Source organism: Marmota flaviventris, chromosome 7, assembly GCF_047511675.1.
Source record: "Marmota flaviventris isolate mMarFla1 chromosome 7, mMarFla1.hap1, whole genome shotgun sequence".
Classification (NCBI taxonomy): Eukaryota; Metazoa; Chordata; class Mammalia; order Rodentia; family Sciuridae; genus Marmota; species Marmota flaviventris.
In genome coordinates, this window is record NC_092504.1 from 62,025,486 (window position 1) to 62,042,163 (window position 16,678).

At 33.7% G+C, this 16,678-nt stretch overlaps 1 protein-coding gene and 1 non-coding gene across 3 annotated transcripts in view; one reads left to right on the top strand and one right to left on the bottom strand.

Moving 5' to 3' along the window:
• The window catches only part of Mrpl1 (mitochondrial ribosomal protein L1), an 84,399-nt gene that overhangs the window by 36,166 nt on the left and 31,555 nt on the right, over window positions 1-16,678 (top strand). Inside the window, exons 7-8 of one of the 2 annotated variants that reach the window (XM_071614356.1) lie at window positions 4,428-4,534; window positions 12,879-13,700. In XM_071614356.1, coding sequence (XP_071470457.1) covers window positions 4,428-4,534; window positions 12,879-12,884 — 113 coding nt within the window. In that variant the 3' untranslated portion in view covers window positions 12,885-13,700. Of the gene's footprint in view, window positions 1-4,427; window positions 4,535-12,878; window positions 13,701-16,678 lie in introns of those variants that run through there. The other variant, XM_027939856.3, reaches the window with a different exon arrangement.
• On the bottom strand, window positions 1,883-1,985 carry LOC114096379 (U6 spliceosomal RNA). The gene has a single exon (XR_003583418.1). It is a non-coding gene; the product is annotated as a U6 spliceosomal RNA (small nuclear RNA).

Here is a 16,678-nt window from a genome sequence, read left to right on the forward strand (position 1 = left end):
TTGAATCCAGCAATATAAACATAAGGGTTCATATATCTCAACCAAGGAGATTTATTCTAGGAATAAATTGATTTTATATCCAAGCATCAGTATAATATACTGTGTTGATAGAATAAAAGAGGATTAGATGCAGAGAAAGCATTTGACAAAATCCAACATACATACGTTTATTTATTTACTGGTACTGGGGATTGAACCCAGGGGCACTTTACCACTGAACTATGTCCCAGACCTTTTATTTTTTGAGACAGGGTCTTGCTGAGTTGCTTAGAGCCTTGCTAAGGTACTGAGGCTGACTTGAATTTGTGATCCTCCTGTCTCAGCTTCCTGAGTTGCTGGGATTACAGGCGTGTGCCACCATACCCAGCTCCAACATCTGTTTATGATAAGAATGCTGAAAATACTAGAAATAGAAATGGATTTCCTCAACTTGACAAAACATAACTATGCAAAAACAACATTCTTAATGGTGAGACTCTTAAGGTGGAAGGCTTTCTACCTGAAATAACTATCAAGACAAAGATTTGTGCTCTCACCACCTGCATTTAGCATTGTACTGGAGGTTAGTGAAGTAAAGGGCCTATACTGGGAAAGGAAGAAATCTGCATTTCCAGATGATATCTTAAGGTATTCTTGTGATTTCTAATGAGTAAATTTAGAGATATATTATGCCAAGATCCATGCACAACAATCGACCTCATTTCTATAGACTACTAACAGACAAGATGAGATTTATAAAACAGTTTCACATGAGGATAAACAAAATATGTAGGACTAAGTTGAGCAAAAGTTGTGCAAGAGCTAGTCACAGAAAACTGCTAAAAGTTGTTGAAAGTTTGAAGAATACCTGAGTAAATGAGACATACACTATAGCTATAGATTTAAAGGCATAATATTGTTAACATGGAGTTATTCCCAACTTCTTCTAGACTTGATGTAACCTCAGCCAGAAAGCCAACTGACAATTAAAAAAATTTTTTAACAAAAGACTTCATTGCGTAGCGCTATTGTAATCAGAACAGTGTTGTATGGCATTAACGATAGATGAATGTGGATCAAACATTTGTCAATTTCTTTTCATCAAAGGTGCCAAAATTATATGGAAAAATAATAAAATTTTCAAGGAATGGTGCTTAAATGCCAGATGTCCCTTTCCTCACAAAAAATAATCTAAAATGGAAAATAAACCAAATTTAAGGGAAAAGCCAAGAAATTCTAGAACATTGTCTTTTTAAAATATTATTTTATTGATACATTAGAAATGAAGGTACACTGTGAGAAGCTGTAAAGGTATGCACCTTCAGGAAGGTGAAGAAGCAGTGGAAAACACCTCTTCTAAGTTAAAATTGGCTTGCCCTGTAGGGGGCGCAAGGACCACACATACAAAGGTCATCAGTGGTGAGATTATATGACAGCATCTACCATCTGGAATTTATGTACAAATAGGAAGTTTAAAATATAGATTTAAGTGAACATTGACTACTCTTGACCTCTTAGCCAGGGAGTACAGATGAGAAGCCATAGGTACCTAAAATTTATACAAACACACAGGTTTATAAAAATAAGCCAAGGCTCTCAGGCAGTGTTGAAATTTACTCTTGGGAAGAAATCCCAATGTTTGGGAACATTCTTTCTCCTGCTGGATAGTTTTCTTTGAGAGAAGCATATATATTTTTTTCCCTTCAGTATTAGTTTTATTCAGTTTTGATTTGTCAGACTTATTCACTTTGGACATGTCTTGTTTATCAACGATCTTAACTAGAAGAAAGACTGAAGGCTTAAAGCCTAGTTTAAGGTTGTCTTTGGGTTGATGTTGCACTCACTTTGAACCAGGTTCAAGAAATTCTAGAACATTTTCTAGGAGAATACAGAACACAGAATACAGAATACAAAATGCTTCACAAATTTGCCTGTTATCCTTGATCAAGGGCCATGCTAATCTTTTTCTGTATTCCAGTTTTAATATATGTGCCATGAAAGTAAACATTCTTTATTTTTTAAACTCTGTTCTTTCCTACTTAATTACCATACATTATCACTATAATATTAAACTCAAAATTATGAAGTCATTTATTCATTTCTCTGGCAAATGTTTGTCACATTTATACCTCACTAATTAACTCTCTGCATCTACATGGGGATATCAAATAGGTGGTTGGAAATCATGAGTGATGTTGTAGCTGGAGATGTAAATTTGCAATTAGGAATGACTAACTGGTATTTAAAGCCAGATGTCTGGATGAGATCACGTAGGTAGGTGTGCAAGGATAAAATAATAGGTCAGGTTACTGAGCCCAGAGATAGTAATGTTGGAAGAAGTCAGCTAAATGAAGGTGGCTAAGTTGATAAAAAGCAATGGGCCAGCTATGTGTGTTTGAGGAGAAATCAAGGTGTTATAGAAAGAGGAAAGATATTCTGTGACCTGCTGTTGATAGGTCAAGTCATATGAACACTGAGAAATGGCTAATGGATTTGCCCAGGTGAAAGTCATTGGTGACTTTCACAATATTATTCTTGGTGGAATGCTGGGAAGGATAACCTGATAGAATACGCATAAAAGGAAATGGAGGAAAAGTCATGAACAACTTTTATGAGACCTTAATGCACTTAAGAAGAGTATTAGATAGTAACTGGAAAGCAATATAAAGTCATAGGAGGCTAGTTTATTTTGTATGGAAATGGGAAATTTTCTTTTTTTTCACATTTTTAATTGGTTCTTTATAGTTATATAGATTGATGGGATTTGTTGTTAAATATTTGTATGTGTACACAATATAATATAATTTAAAACGTGTAGAAAATGTGAAATATTTGAAGGGTAAGAAATATAGTGAGCAATGTGCCACTAATGACACACTACTTCCTAATGCTGGACATGGTAACTTGGGAGGCTGAGGCAAGAGGACAGCAAGTTCAAGGCCAACCCTAGCAACTAGGTAATACACTGTCTTAAAATAAAATTTGAAAAGGGGTAGGGATGTAGCTCAGTGGTAGAGTGCCGCTGGGTTCAATCCCCAGTACTGCAATTTTAAAAAGAGAGAAGGAGAGGGACAAAACTTCCATGGTGCCTCAAGCCAAATGTTCCCTTCATGAGCCAATGTGAGAATCTGATTACATGAAGAGCAAACATACCTTCACCATACATTACTCCCAAGTATTATCTGAGAAGTTGTTCAGTATGGTTCAAGAGCACTTTAGCATGAAGAAAAGCAACTACCCACAAGGAGTTTACAATCTAATTGAGAGATAAGGGACACAGAGATGGAACAAATACTGAAAAGATATTCATTACATTCTGATGTAACTGAGTACTAAACAGTATGACATAGTTTAACAATAAACAGTAAGATGTTAATAGTGGTATACAAAAAAGAAACACCTCGTTAAACTATGTCTATTTAAACTTCTTCATATTTAACATACACCTATGCTTTTAAAGTTATGTTTTCATAGGAACCAGGCTTGTACTTAGTACAAGAACTCAAGAATCATTCAGTGATACTTAAATATACCCACAACACTGCCTTCCTTCCTGTCACTTCAAATGAATTCTCTATGCTTCTACTAACTGCCACCTCTCGTCATTTGTGCAACGAATTCCACTTTCACTCACCTATAAGAAGACACTGTTTCTCTTTCTACACTGTTCATTTTCCCTGCTTTCCTGGATAATCCCTCTTAGTTTACAAACTTACCATAAAATTTCCTGCTTCAGGAGAAAATCTTTGCTAGCACTTTTGTGACAAAAGATTAATATCTAGAATGTATAAAGAGCTCAAAAAGCTTTAAACCAAGAAGTCAAATAACCCAATTCATAATGGGTAAATGAATTAAGCAGATCCTTCTCAAGAAAAAAATATAAATGGCCAATAAATACATGAAAAAATGTTCAACAACATTAGCAATTAGGGAACTGCAAATCAAAACTACACTGAGATTTCATTTCACAACCGTCAAAATAGCAGTCATCAAGAACACAAATAATAATAAAGGCTGGAAAAGATGTAGAGAAAAAGAAACACTTTTATGCATATATTAGTATTTCAGTATACTGAAATATAAATGCATTTTTTGTGTTAACTCTGAGTTAAAATGATAATGACTAAATCATAGTGGTTATATAGTTTATTTTTTAAATCTTCTGTATAATTTGAACATTCTCAGTTTTTACCTTGATTTTGTTCTTTTCTTTAGTAAGTGACATTATAACCTGAGAAGGAAGTTGCAGGCTTCATCCACACACAGTGGGAGGAAATCACTCAAGAGCATGAGCACAGGAAATTGTGACCACAAGGGCCACTCTAAAGTCTGTCTGCCACAATTTATTTACTGTATCTTCACATGGAATATATGGTTATCACATTCAGTAATTTTTGCTATGGTTTTAGATGTAGTGATAATTTGGGTTTTTTTATTTTTTTAACCAGATTCCATTGGCCGTGACATCCCTAAAATGCTTGAATTATTTAAAACTGGACATGAAATTCACGTAGATGAAGAAAGGGAGAACTTTCTCAGTACCAAAATAGCCACAGTAAGTTATGGTGGAAATTCATTAAATAATCCTTTTTTGTTTAATTTATTAATAATTTATTAATATTGTAATATACCAGTCATTTGCACTTGCTTTTGAAACTAATATTAAGCATATATGTTGTATACAACCAGAGATATGAAAAATTGTGCTCTATATGTGTAATATGAATTGTAATGCATTCTGCTGTCATATATAACAAATTAGAATAAAAAATTTAAAAAAGAATGACATTAAATATACACATGGAATTTTTTTTTAATTTAGTAGATTGAATTCATATTCTTTATTTGAGGACTTCTTCCATCCAGAGTTACTGGGTATTCACTAGAATTTGCTTATATTTTGCCTTGTCTATCTATTCTAAGTATGTATTTTTGTTCCCTAATAATTTAAGCATATTGAGAGTTGGGTTTAGATCTTGTGTGTATTCTATAGAACATTATATAATGCTGAGAACATAGTGGGTATTTAATTCTACATAATGGAATTGAATAATTTGCTTATCTTAATAATTTATGTGTAGTTATTTCTTTTCTTTTCTTTTGTACCAGTGATTGAACTCAGATATACTCAACCACTGAGCCACATCCCCAGTCATATTTTGTAGTTTATTTAGAGACAGGGTCTCACTGAGTTGGCTAAGCTCCTTGCTGTTGCTGAGGCTGGCTTTGAATCCTCCTGCTTTAGCCTCTCAAGCTGCTGGGATTACAGGCATGTGCCAGTGCGCCCAGCTCTTCTGGTTATTTCTGTTTGTTTTCAAAGTTGTTTGCCTACTTATAGAAGATACTAGAAATCAATTTCCAACGTCATTTTTAGGACACTAATATTGACCTGTCAGAATTATAGAATGATGTTTTCAATATACAGACATTAGAAACAAGTTATTTGCAAATACAAATAATCTCTAAATAACATGTAATTTTTTTCTGTCCATAATTATAGGAATAATATAATACTGATAGCATAATTTTAAAAAGTGCTTATCAAGTGTCAGGTGCTATTCTAAACACATTTTGTGTATTCTCTCTTTTAATTCTTAAGTATGTGAGAGGTAAAATTATCATCCTTATTTTATAGATCAAAACTTAGAAGCCGATAGAGTCTGAAACTTTTCCAAGGTTTCACTGCTAAAATGAGGCAGAATAGGTAGGATCTGGACCTTGACAATATTCTTAAGCATCCAGGTTTTTTTTTTTTTTTCCCTATTCTACCTTGTTTTGTGACTAGAATAACTTGAATTGCTGCTATTCTTTCTCTTTTTCCTTCCATTTGACTCTTAAGAGGAATTCTGCATCATACACAATAGCTAGTGATCCAAGTGAATTGAGCTGTGTCCACCTGAAGATATTCAGAAATAAAGAAAAAGCACTCAGCTAGTTTCATGGTAGGAAAACTTCCCTTAGAAAGGAAATAAAGTAGGCTTACTGCAGTCAAAGGTTGAGAAGTGTCTACTTGCCACATTATCATCAAAGCTCAGATCCAATTTACTTGGCCTGAGCTCTGCTGGAATCTGATGTTGAAATTTCTTTGTTTCCAAAGGCCCTTGGCAGTGCCTCTTTTTTTTCTTAGAGTTGAAAATATTGGAATCTGACAAACAAACAAACACACACGATATTTAAGGAGCCTTTTTTGAGCTGTAGATACCTGAGTTTGAATATCTGCCATGCTATTTAAGGAATATTAAGCAAGTTTCTTAATGTTGCTTTTCAAATTTTCTCATCTGTAGAATATCTATGATAATTCATATTTCACAATGTGGTTAAACATCAGATAAAACTGTAAAAGGGTAGTACCTTTGTAGTACTATTGTAATAGTTTGGGTTGGTGTTTTGGGACTATAGAATATCCTTATAAGATCCTTTCTCAAGTAATAGTTCAGTATATTCAGTAGTATAGTTTATATAGGTCCTGACTTAAAGTGTAAGAAACCATGGCATTTTATACTTTTTTTTTTTTTTTTTTTTTATTAAATACTATAGAGAGTAAGACATGGGCTCCAGATCAGAGTACTTGGATCTTTTGGAGACTAAATGTTTTTTTCTCAATAAAAAAGAAATTAATCTACATGTTTAAAGAGAATCTTCTTGAGTACAAGTTTCGTATTATAGTATAGTAGGAGATTAAGAGAGTAGATTTTAGATTCATGCTGTCATGATTAAAGTCCTAGTTCCAGTTTAGAAAGAACTATGCCTCCTTGCTGTCAGTCTTGATTATTTTCCTCTTTTCTGCCATATGTAATGTGATAGTAATGACAAATACTACCTAGGCTAGGAATGATTAGATGAAGTAATAACATAATAACTATGTAGCACACTTACTTCTTCTGGCTAAGATGTGTTACAGGGACCTGATTTACCTATGTGCCCAAAACAATGAGCATTATCTTGATACCAAAACCAAGGAAAACTACAGTGCAATATCATTCATGAATATAGATGTAAACATTTAAAACTGAGTTTAATAAATAAAATCCGGTGATATATAAAAAGTATAATTTATCATGGCTGCCTTAGAATGTTTTCTATTGCTGTTGTAGAATATCTGAGACTGAGCCAGAATTACAGTCACAGACCTGTAATCCCAGTGGCTCAGGGGGCTGGGGCAGAAGGATAGCAAGTTCAAGGCCAACCAGACAGTTTAATGAGATTCTGTGTCAAAGATTAAAAGGGCTGGGGATGTAACCCAGTGGTAAATTGCCCCTGGGTTCAATTCCCAGCACCCCGACACACACATAAAAGAATACCTGAGACTAGATGATTTATATTAAATAGAGGTTTACGTTGGCTCATGATTCTGGAGGCTGGAGAGTTCAAGAACATGGTGCCAGCATCTGGTGAGGGCCTCATGCTACACCACAGCATGGCAGAAAAGTGAAAGGACAACAGACATGTGTTGAAGAGGCAAGAACACTAGGAGTTGACTTGCTTTGTAACATCTTGCTCTCTGGAGAATGAATCCATTTCAATGAGAAAGGCATTAATCCCTCTTAATGACTTCATTACCCCTTACAGGCCCCACCTCCCAACACTGTCACAATGACAGTCAAATTCCAACTTGAGTTTTGGAGAGGACATATCATATTCAAATCATAGCAGTAATCAAGTACCGTTCACTGTAGGAATACAAGGTTGGTTTATCATTCGATAATCATTATAATTCATTTTACTAACAAATTATAAAACCAAAGCCATGTGATCATTTCAGTAGACACAGAGCTAGCATTTGACAGAATCCAAATGCTGATTAAGTAATCTCAGCAAACCAAGGATAGAAGTTAGTGTCCTTTGGGTTAGATCTACTGCTCAGTGGTAGTACATGTGCTTAACCTGTATGAAACCCTGGGTTCAGTCCCTAGCACAACGCCCCCCTCCCTCCTCCCCACCCCGCACCACCACCAAAGTCAAGTGTCCTTAACCTCATAAAGGACATCTAAGAAAAACCAATAACTGGCATTATATTTATTGGTGAAAGACTAAATGCTGCTTTCTTCCTAAATTTAGAAACAAGATTAGGATATGTGTTCTTAATGCTTCTGTTCAACGTTATATGGGATTTTAGGCAGAGTAAGAAACAGGCAGAGACATCTAGAATAGAGGAAGAGGTGAAACTGCCATTATTTATAGAGTGTATGATTTAGCTAAAAGTACAAAGAAATGAGTTAAGTATAGTTGAAGTATATAAGCTCCATGTATAAAAATCATTTGCATTTCTGTACAGCAGTAACAATTAGAAACAAAAAACAGTGAATGTCATTTATAATACTATAAAAATATGAAAACTTGAGGATAAATATGACAAAAGATGTGAAAGATGAATGCACTGTAAACTTCAAATATAGTAGAAAGAAATTAAAGATACCAATAAAAGGTAAGATGTACTTTGTTTATGAATCAGTAGATTGAATGTTAGTAAAATATTAGTTATCCCCAAGGGAGTCAATAGATTCATTAAATTCTCAAATTCCCATTCAAAACTTATTTTCAAAAAAATAGAAATTGATTCTAAAGCTTATATGGAAATGTGAAGGATCTAAGATAGCCAAAGCAACTTTGAAAAATAATGAAGTTGGAGATATATATGATTTATAAAGGTACAGCAGTTAAGACAATGTGGTATTGATGTTAAGAGAAAAAACAGTCAATTGAATAGATGACCCCTCCCCCCAAAAAGACAAAAAAAATATGGATAACTGATTATCAACAAGGTATAAAGGCATTTTTAGTGAAAAAAACACATAAAGCAGTCTTCAACAAAATGTACCAGAACAGTTGGATATCTATATATAATAGAATGAACTTTGAACCACATTTCAAATCCTGTATAATAATTAACTCAAAATATATCAAAAATCTAAATATAAAGCCTCAAATAACAATACTTCTAAAAGAAAAAAATTGGGTTTGGGAATTATTTCTTAGATGTGACACCAAAAATATCCATAGAAGAAATTGGTAAGTTGCCCTTTCATAAAAATTAAAAATCTGATCTTTAAAAGATAGCATTATGAAAATGAAGACAAATTAAAGACTGGCAGAATATATCTGATGAATCCAGAATATATTTAAAAAACTTATCAAACCCATTAAAGAGACCCAATTTTTAAAAATTTGGCAAAAGATGTGAACACACTTCACCAAGGAGCTACAACACAAACATATGAAAAGATGCTCAACATCTTTTTTATTATTATTATTTTTTAGTTGTAGATGGACACAGTACCTTTATTTTATTCATTTATTTTTCTGTAGTGCTGAGGATTGAACCCAGTGCCTACACATGCTAGGCAGGTGCTCTACCACTGAGCCACAACCCCAGCACTGATGCTCAACATCTTTAGTCACTAGGAAAACATAGATTAATACCATAAAGAACTGTCAGTACACATATACTAGAATGAATAAAATTTTAAAAACTGACCATGTTGTTTAAGATGTGGAGGGACTAGATCACTCAGATACTGCGGGAATGTTAAATGATGCAATCTCTTTGGTGAATTATTTGTCCTTCTCTTAAAAAGTTGATCCTACTATATGATCTTGCCATTCCACTTTTAGATATTTACAAGAATTGAAAACATGTCCAAAGACTTAGAAACAAAAGTCCATATCAGGTTTGTTTGTAAAAATTCCAAACTGGAAACATTCTAAATAGCTATCATAGATGAATACATAAACAAGAATATTCTTTAGGAATAATAATAAGATCAATATATACAATAAAATGGATGAATTTTAAAATAATTATGCTGAATAAAGGAGGTCAGAAAAAAAATATATACTGTATGATTATATTTATATAAAATTATGGCAAATGCAAACTTCTATATAGTGACAGAAAGCAAACTCATGGTTGCCTTGGGGACAGAGGTGGATAGAGAATGGCAGGTAGCAGGATTATTAAGGGGCACAGTAAGTTGTGGAAATGAATGATTATTATGTGGATGATATCATGATTATATATGTGTCAAAACTTAGTAAATTACATCTTTTAAGAAAGTGCAGCACATCTAATGGAATACCACTTCATAATAGAAAAACAAATAAACTATGGATCCATTCTACAATATGAATGAACCTTAATAATATTATACTCAGGGAAAGAAGCCAGATACAGAAACCATTTACGTGATAACATTTATATGATATATCCAGAGGAAGAAAAACATAGGAAAGATTAGTAGTTCCCTGGGAAGGGAGTGGGAGGAAATAGGCATTAACAGTAAATGTGCATGAGGGATGATATTGGGGTGATGAAGATGCATTAAACTGATTCATGGTGATGGTTGTACAACTTGATAAACTTACTAAAAATTATTGAATTGTACATTAGAAATTGATGAGTAATATGCAAATTATGCCTTAGTAAAGTTATTAAAAATGTGCAGTATGCCAAGAATAACTCAATAAGTTATTTAAAAAAAGTATTACACTATTTACTATGGTATCTGATACAAAACCAGGTGTTCAATGAATTTTATTATTATAATTATCAGAGGTGCAATAAAATTTTTTTTAAAAAGATTTTTAAGCAGAATAATAAGGTTTTCATGTGTGATATTATTTTCATTGTACAACTGGGAATATTGAGCATGTGAGGTTTTTGTTTGGCTTGTTTTGCAGCCTGTGTTTATGAGAATTTGATTAAGAATGAGTGTACAATAAGGGCACTGACAACATCACATGCTTATTAAAGGTCCTCTTCATTTTGGATAAAAGAACTATATCAATGAACAACAGCCTGTGGGCCAGATTTAGTCATGGCTATGACCTGCTTTTGTACAGCCTGTCAGAATGGTCTTTATTGTTTTAAAAGATTGTAAAAAAACAACAAGAGGGCTAGGATATATATAGCTCAGTTGGTAGAGTGCTTGCCTTGCATGCACAAGGCCCTGGATTCAATCTCCAGCACCACACAAAAACAAAGGAAAACAAAACAAGAATATACTACAGAGAATAGATGTGAACTGCAAAACCTAAAATATTTACCATCTGTCTCATTACAGAAAAGGTTGATGAACCCTAATATAGAAAGATTTTTTTGAGTGAACAAAAGATTAGTTTCGTATTTCTGTTTGCCTGTGTGGGCGGTACTGTATCTAGCTAAATCATCTTGATGTCTCTTGTTATGATTGTGTAAAGGGTCTTACTGCCACATTGCTTCAAGATCTAGTTCTAGTGTCAGGGTATTATGAAATTGATCTTGAGTACTTTAAGCTACATTTTCTTCTGTATCAAAGTGATATATATATAATCAGTTGAATGATCTTTCTTGATTAGTATCTAATGGGTATCTAATACCTGAGATTAGAACTCAGCTACTAATGTCTGGGGATTGAATCCAGATCCTTGTGCATGCTAGGCAAGTGATGTACCACTGAGGTACATCCCCAGCTGCAAGTGCTCCTTTAGATGGTTAGTATGTAACATTTGTCAGCAGTACTTGTTAGATAAATTTGTTTCATTTAGTTTTTTAAATTTTTCCTACAATTTGTACCTGAAATGTACATAGTTCATGAAATTGGTTATTTCTGTGTGCTCTCAAATCAAATACTCTTTATCAGTGAAAATCATTTAAACACTATGTTGAACATGATGAAGAAAGAACAAGTTATTATTGGAATATTTTGTTTTTTACCTGTTATATTGCTGTCATGTCAACATTTACTTTCTCTCTTGGCCATGGATCATAATTGGCTGGAAATAAAAATAAGTTGCTAAGTGATCATATTTAAAGAAAAGATCTTAAAGTATAAAACTAAAAGGGCTACAAAGAAGAAAAATGTATTTCTCCTACATTTTTCCCCAATGGCTCTTTGCATGAAATGGAAATGAAACTAATATGGGTTCTCAGAAAGTGAAGTTGAGACACAGGTATCTGGTCAATGTTTATAATCTAAATAGTATAATTTCAGATAGTAAATAATTTTAAAAGTATCAATATGTTTATACTCTAGAAAACAATATAATAATCAATTCAGTTATTCATATAACTTTTTTAAATTATTAGTTGTCAATGGACCTTTCTTTCTTTTTCTTTCCTTCTTTCCTTCCTTCTTTCTTTCCTTCCTTCTTTTTTCTTTCTTTCCTTCCTTCCTTCCTTCCTCCTTCCTTCCTTCCTTCCTTCCTTCCTTCTTTCTTTCTTTCCTTCCTTCCTTCCTTCCTTCCTTCCTTCTTTCCTTCTTTCTTTCCTTCCTTCCTTCCTTCCTTCTCCCTTCCTTCCTTCTTTCTTCCTTTCTTCCTTTTTCTACATATGTGGTACTGAGGATTGAACCCAGTGCCTCACATATGCCAGGCAAGTACTCTACTACTGAGCTACAACCCCAGTCCTCATATAACTCTCTTGATATTTAAAAAAATTCAGATTAATATGTGTACATGGTTAAATTTAGACAGTTCATGAAAGTATATAAGGAAACACTGAAGTCTCCCCCTGCAGTTGTTTTCCTGTGGAACATCTCTTAATAGTTGGTTAGTCCTTATAGAAATATTAAGGCATAAAACATAAATACCCTTAAAAATCAATTTATGTGCAAATTTTTATGCCACATATACAGTTCCTTAACATTCTTATTCTTTCTTTCTTTCTTTTTTTTTTTTTTGTGGTTGTAGATGGACAGCATGCCTTTATTTTATTTGCTTATTTTTGTATGTGGTACTAAGGATAGAACCTAGTATCTCACACATGCCAGGCAAGCGTTCTGCCACTGAGCTCCAGCCCCAGCCCCCGTAACCTTCTTTTCAGTGGACGAAAATATAGATATAGCATGAATATCTTCGAAGATGTGAAGAGATCTGCCTGCTGATGTTCTTTTTTTCTCTCTCTCTCTCTCCCTTTTTGGCAGGGTTAACTGAGCGAGGAGTTCAGAGAATCAACCCATACCATGTTCTTCTTTTTTCTCCTCAGGCTTCCTGGGCTTTAATGTGGGCTGCCATGCCCACCTCCCCCAACCCATAGTTGCAGATGGACAGCATGCCTTTATTTTATTTTTATGTGGTGCTGAGGATTGAACCCAGTGCCTCACACATACAAGACAAGTGCTCTGCCACTGAGCTATAGCCCCAGCCCATGCCATGTTCTTTTTAATGCCTGCATATTTTAGATAGCTATGTAATCTGTTTTATTCTTCTGAACATCCTGAGTCTGATCTGTCCACCTGTTTTTTTTTTTTTTTTTTTTTTTTTGGTACTAGGGATTGAACCCAGGGATGCTTAACCACTGAGCCATATTCCCAGCCCTTTAAATTTTTTTTTTTTTTTTAGAGACAGGGTCTTGCTAAGTTGCTTAGAGCCTCACTAAGTTTCTGAGGCTGGTCTCGAACCAGCGATCCTCCTGCCTCAGCTTCCAGAGCTGCTGGGATTACAGGCATGTGCTCCTCAAATGGCTTGTCTGCTATTCTCATTCCTTTTCTATTCTCATTCTTAGCCCTGCTCACTCTGATCCTCCACCACTCTTTTTTGGGGGGGGTGGTCTCCTGTTGGTTCCCTTTACTATGTACCTTGTATAACTTACCTGTATCATATGTGCTGTTTACTAGTACCTGCTGAATGAAATTAACAAGAATCGTGGTCACCGAAGGATGATTACATTGAAGTGTTGTAAACATTAAAGTGTTTATAATGCAGATTCCTTTCTAACTACTGAAAATAAAACCTTTCCTATCCCATATTTGGGACTGATTTTGTCTCACCCATGAAATATCAGAGACTTTTAGTGTATCCTATGTATTTAAAAAATTATTCTCATATAATGACTTCTCATGAACTTTTGTTTCTGAACAAGAAAAATTATTATTAGCTCATTATAATCTAATAAGAAACAAAGAACAACTTAATGTATAAGTTCTGTTTAACAAATATTTATTGAGTACTGATTGCAGTAGGCACACTGCTGGTGACATGACATTTTTCTTTTTAAGAAGGACACACCTAGTGGAGGAGATAGATACAAAAGTAAATTACATGTGATAAGTATAGCAGTATATAAATGTATATGTAAGATATAGAAGTTACAGAAAAGCAATGATTAATGTAATCATGGCATGGAGTAGGCCAAGGATGGCTTCTTGGAGGACTTTAAAAATATACTCCAGGTAAATTAAGGGTCATTACTCTTATTTCAAAATAATATACAAGACAAAGAATGGGCTACCACACAACTATATTGATTCAGCTATTTTAAAGGAACCAAACAGCAGCGACTTAACCATGATAGTTAACTTTCTCCAGAGTCTGAAATGGCCAGCTCAGGACTGCTTTGATCTGCAGGGTTATTTAAGGATCAAGGCTCCTTCCCTTTGTTCTTTTGTTATCTCTAAGCCTTTCTATTCTTTGTGGTTAAAGCATGCTGACCACTATGTCTGACTGATTCAGGGGGCAGGAGGAAGTAGAGTATGCAGCTGTTTTTCAAGCATGTGAGATGTTGCTTTCACCACCTTTGTTCCCATCCTTATCCAGACCTTAGTCATATGGCTTAGCTGATGACCTGTGTTTTATACTATGCAGCTGAATGACCATGTGCTGAGCTAAAATTTTGCTTAAAAGAGGGAAAGTTAAGGTTTTATTACAACTGAGGAGGAACCAGGAAACCAAAAAGAATAAGAAAATAAAAGGCCAAAATATTTGTTCATTTTGTTTATTGCTGTGTACCCAACTCCTAGAAGAGTACCTGGCAGGTATGTACTCAATCAATAACTGTTGAATGAATGGATGCACATATGTATGAATAAACAATATGCCAACTGATATTAGTTAGAAATTACTAAAAGATGTATCAATTTAAATAATCAAAATTTGACCAATTTACACTGAACTTTTCAAATAATCCTTGTGAAATAACACAAGTGAAATATTAATTGCTGTAGTTTAACAAAATGAAATAATTAAAAATCTTGTTCACTGTTTATTATAGAAGTGCTTAGCTAGATTTATATTTTGAGATTATGTAAGAAAATTAAACTCTGCAAATATTGAAGCATAAACCTGTCAAAATAGATACTTTGGAGTAATTTTCAAAAAGTATCTGTTAGTATTTTATAACATACTGCAAATTCATTTTATGTCTGCTATGAGGCTCTTAGAACATTCTTTGTTTTTTCTCAGTGATAGATTCCTGTGTGATTTAAGATAATTTGCCCTTCAGCCTGCTCTTCCGGTACACTCCAAAGTTTAATTAAAGGCCACTTGCAATGTTGATTGGTTTTCTTGACTTGTTTCAAATAGTTCTAATTTTCTATTAATATTGACTCTCTCATTTCACAGTGGCACATTTAATACTTTTATATTTGTGAAAAATTAAAGGTTTTTTTTTTCCTTACTCTCTTTTTTGTTAATGTTGATTACCTCACATATTTCAAAAGCAAACAAATGTGATAGCATTGTGGTTGCAGTTTCTTTTGATGAGAGTGGCAGAGTTCCAGGAATAGCACTTTCCAGTAGAAAAAAAATTACTAGAGTATAAAATATAGGATTTGTGGTAGGAGACATTTGTCAGTAGGAAAGGGCATGAACTATGATTTTCAATCGAGGGAAAATTTAGAATGTGTTTATTTGGTATATTTAACCTTTCATAGGATTTAATACCATAATAGGTTTTTTTTTCTTAAAAAATTTATTGTTTAATATTACTATTAAATATATACTATTTGTACATAATTAAGGGGCACAGTATTGTAATTGAATATGTGTGTGTATATAGATAACATAATGATAAAATCAGGGTAATTAACATTTTCTTTTTTTAATACCATAATAAATTATATGACTCTTGCTGCCTGTTTATATATATTCAGACCCATGTAACAAGTAACTTTTATGTCTGAAATCAATTGAGTAGAAACTCACATATAGAAATACTTAATGTAGTTTTCATGGGTTTTAGATTTTGATTTTTAAATCAATTCTAACTGAAAATTCTTTGGGTTTTAAAAAGTGAAAGTCAAGGTGAAAGTCAAAGATAAAAACATGTACATATTAATGCACACTAGACCTATTTTTAAAAATTTTTTTGTTGTTGTTGATGGACCTTTGTTTATTTTTATGTGGTGCTAAGGACTGAACCCAGTGCCTCACACATGCTAGACAAGTGCTCTACCACTGAGCCACAACCCCAGCCCTAAGCCTTTTTTTGATAGGTGCACTGTACTATGAAATCTACTTAGTTTCAGATCATTTTTAAAAACAATTATGGCCCCTTTATAAGTATTTGGCCATCAGCATAAGAACTTGGTGGAATTTTATACACTTGATAAATATGGCCTTAAAAAACATGTTTATAAAGGGGCTGCTTTATTTCTAATCCCTTTATTGGTTTTAATCTTTCATTTCAAGGAAAATTCTTTTTCTAATATACATTTACACACAAGTGAAGCTTGTAAAATGACTTCTGTTTTCTAAAAGTTAAAATCAGAAATCTTGATGTTTTATCTTCATTTCATCTTAGAACATTGAGGACTTCTTGTCTTCATAGCACTTTTCAGACGAGATTGGGTACATTCAGGGTAGTGTGGCCACAGACAACAGCAGTTTTCTGTTTTTTAGTGTGAAAATTGAACCCAGGCACTTTACCACTGAACCATATCCCCAGTCCTTTTTATTTTTTGAGGCAGAGTATTGCTGTGTTACTGAGGCTGGCCTTGAACTTGTG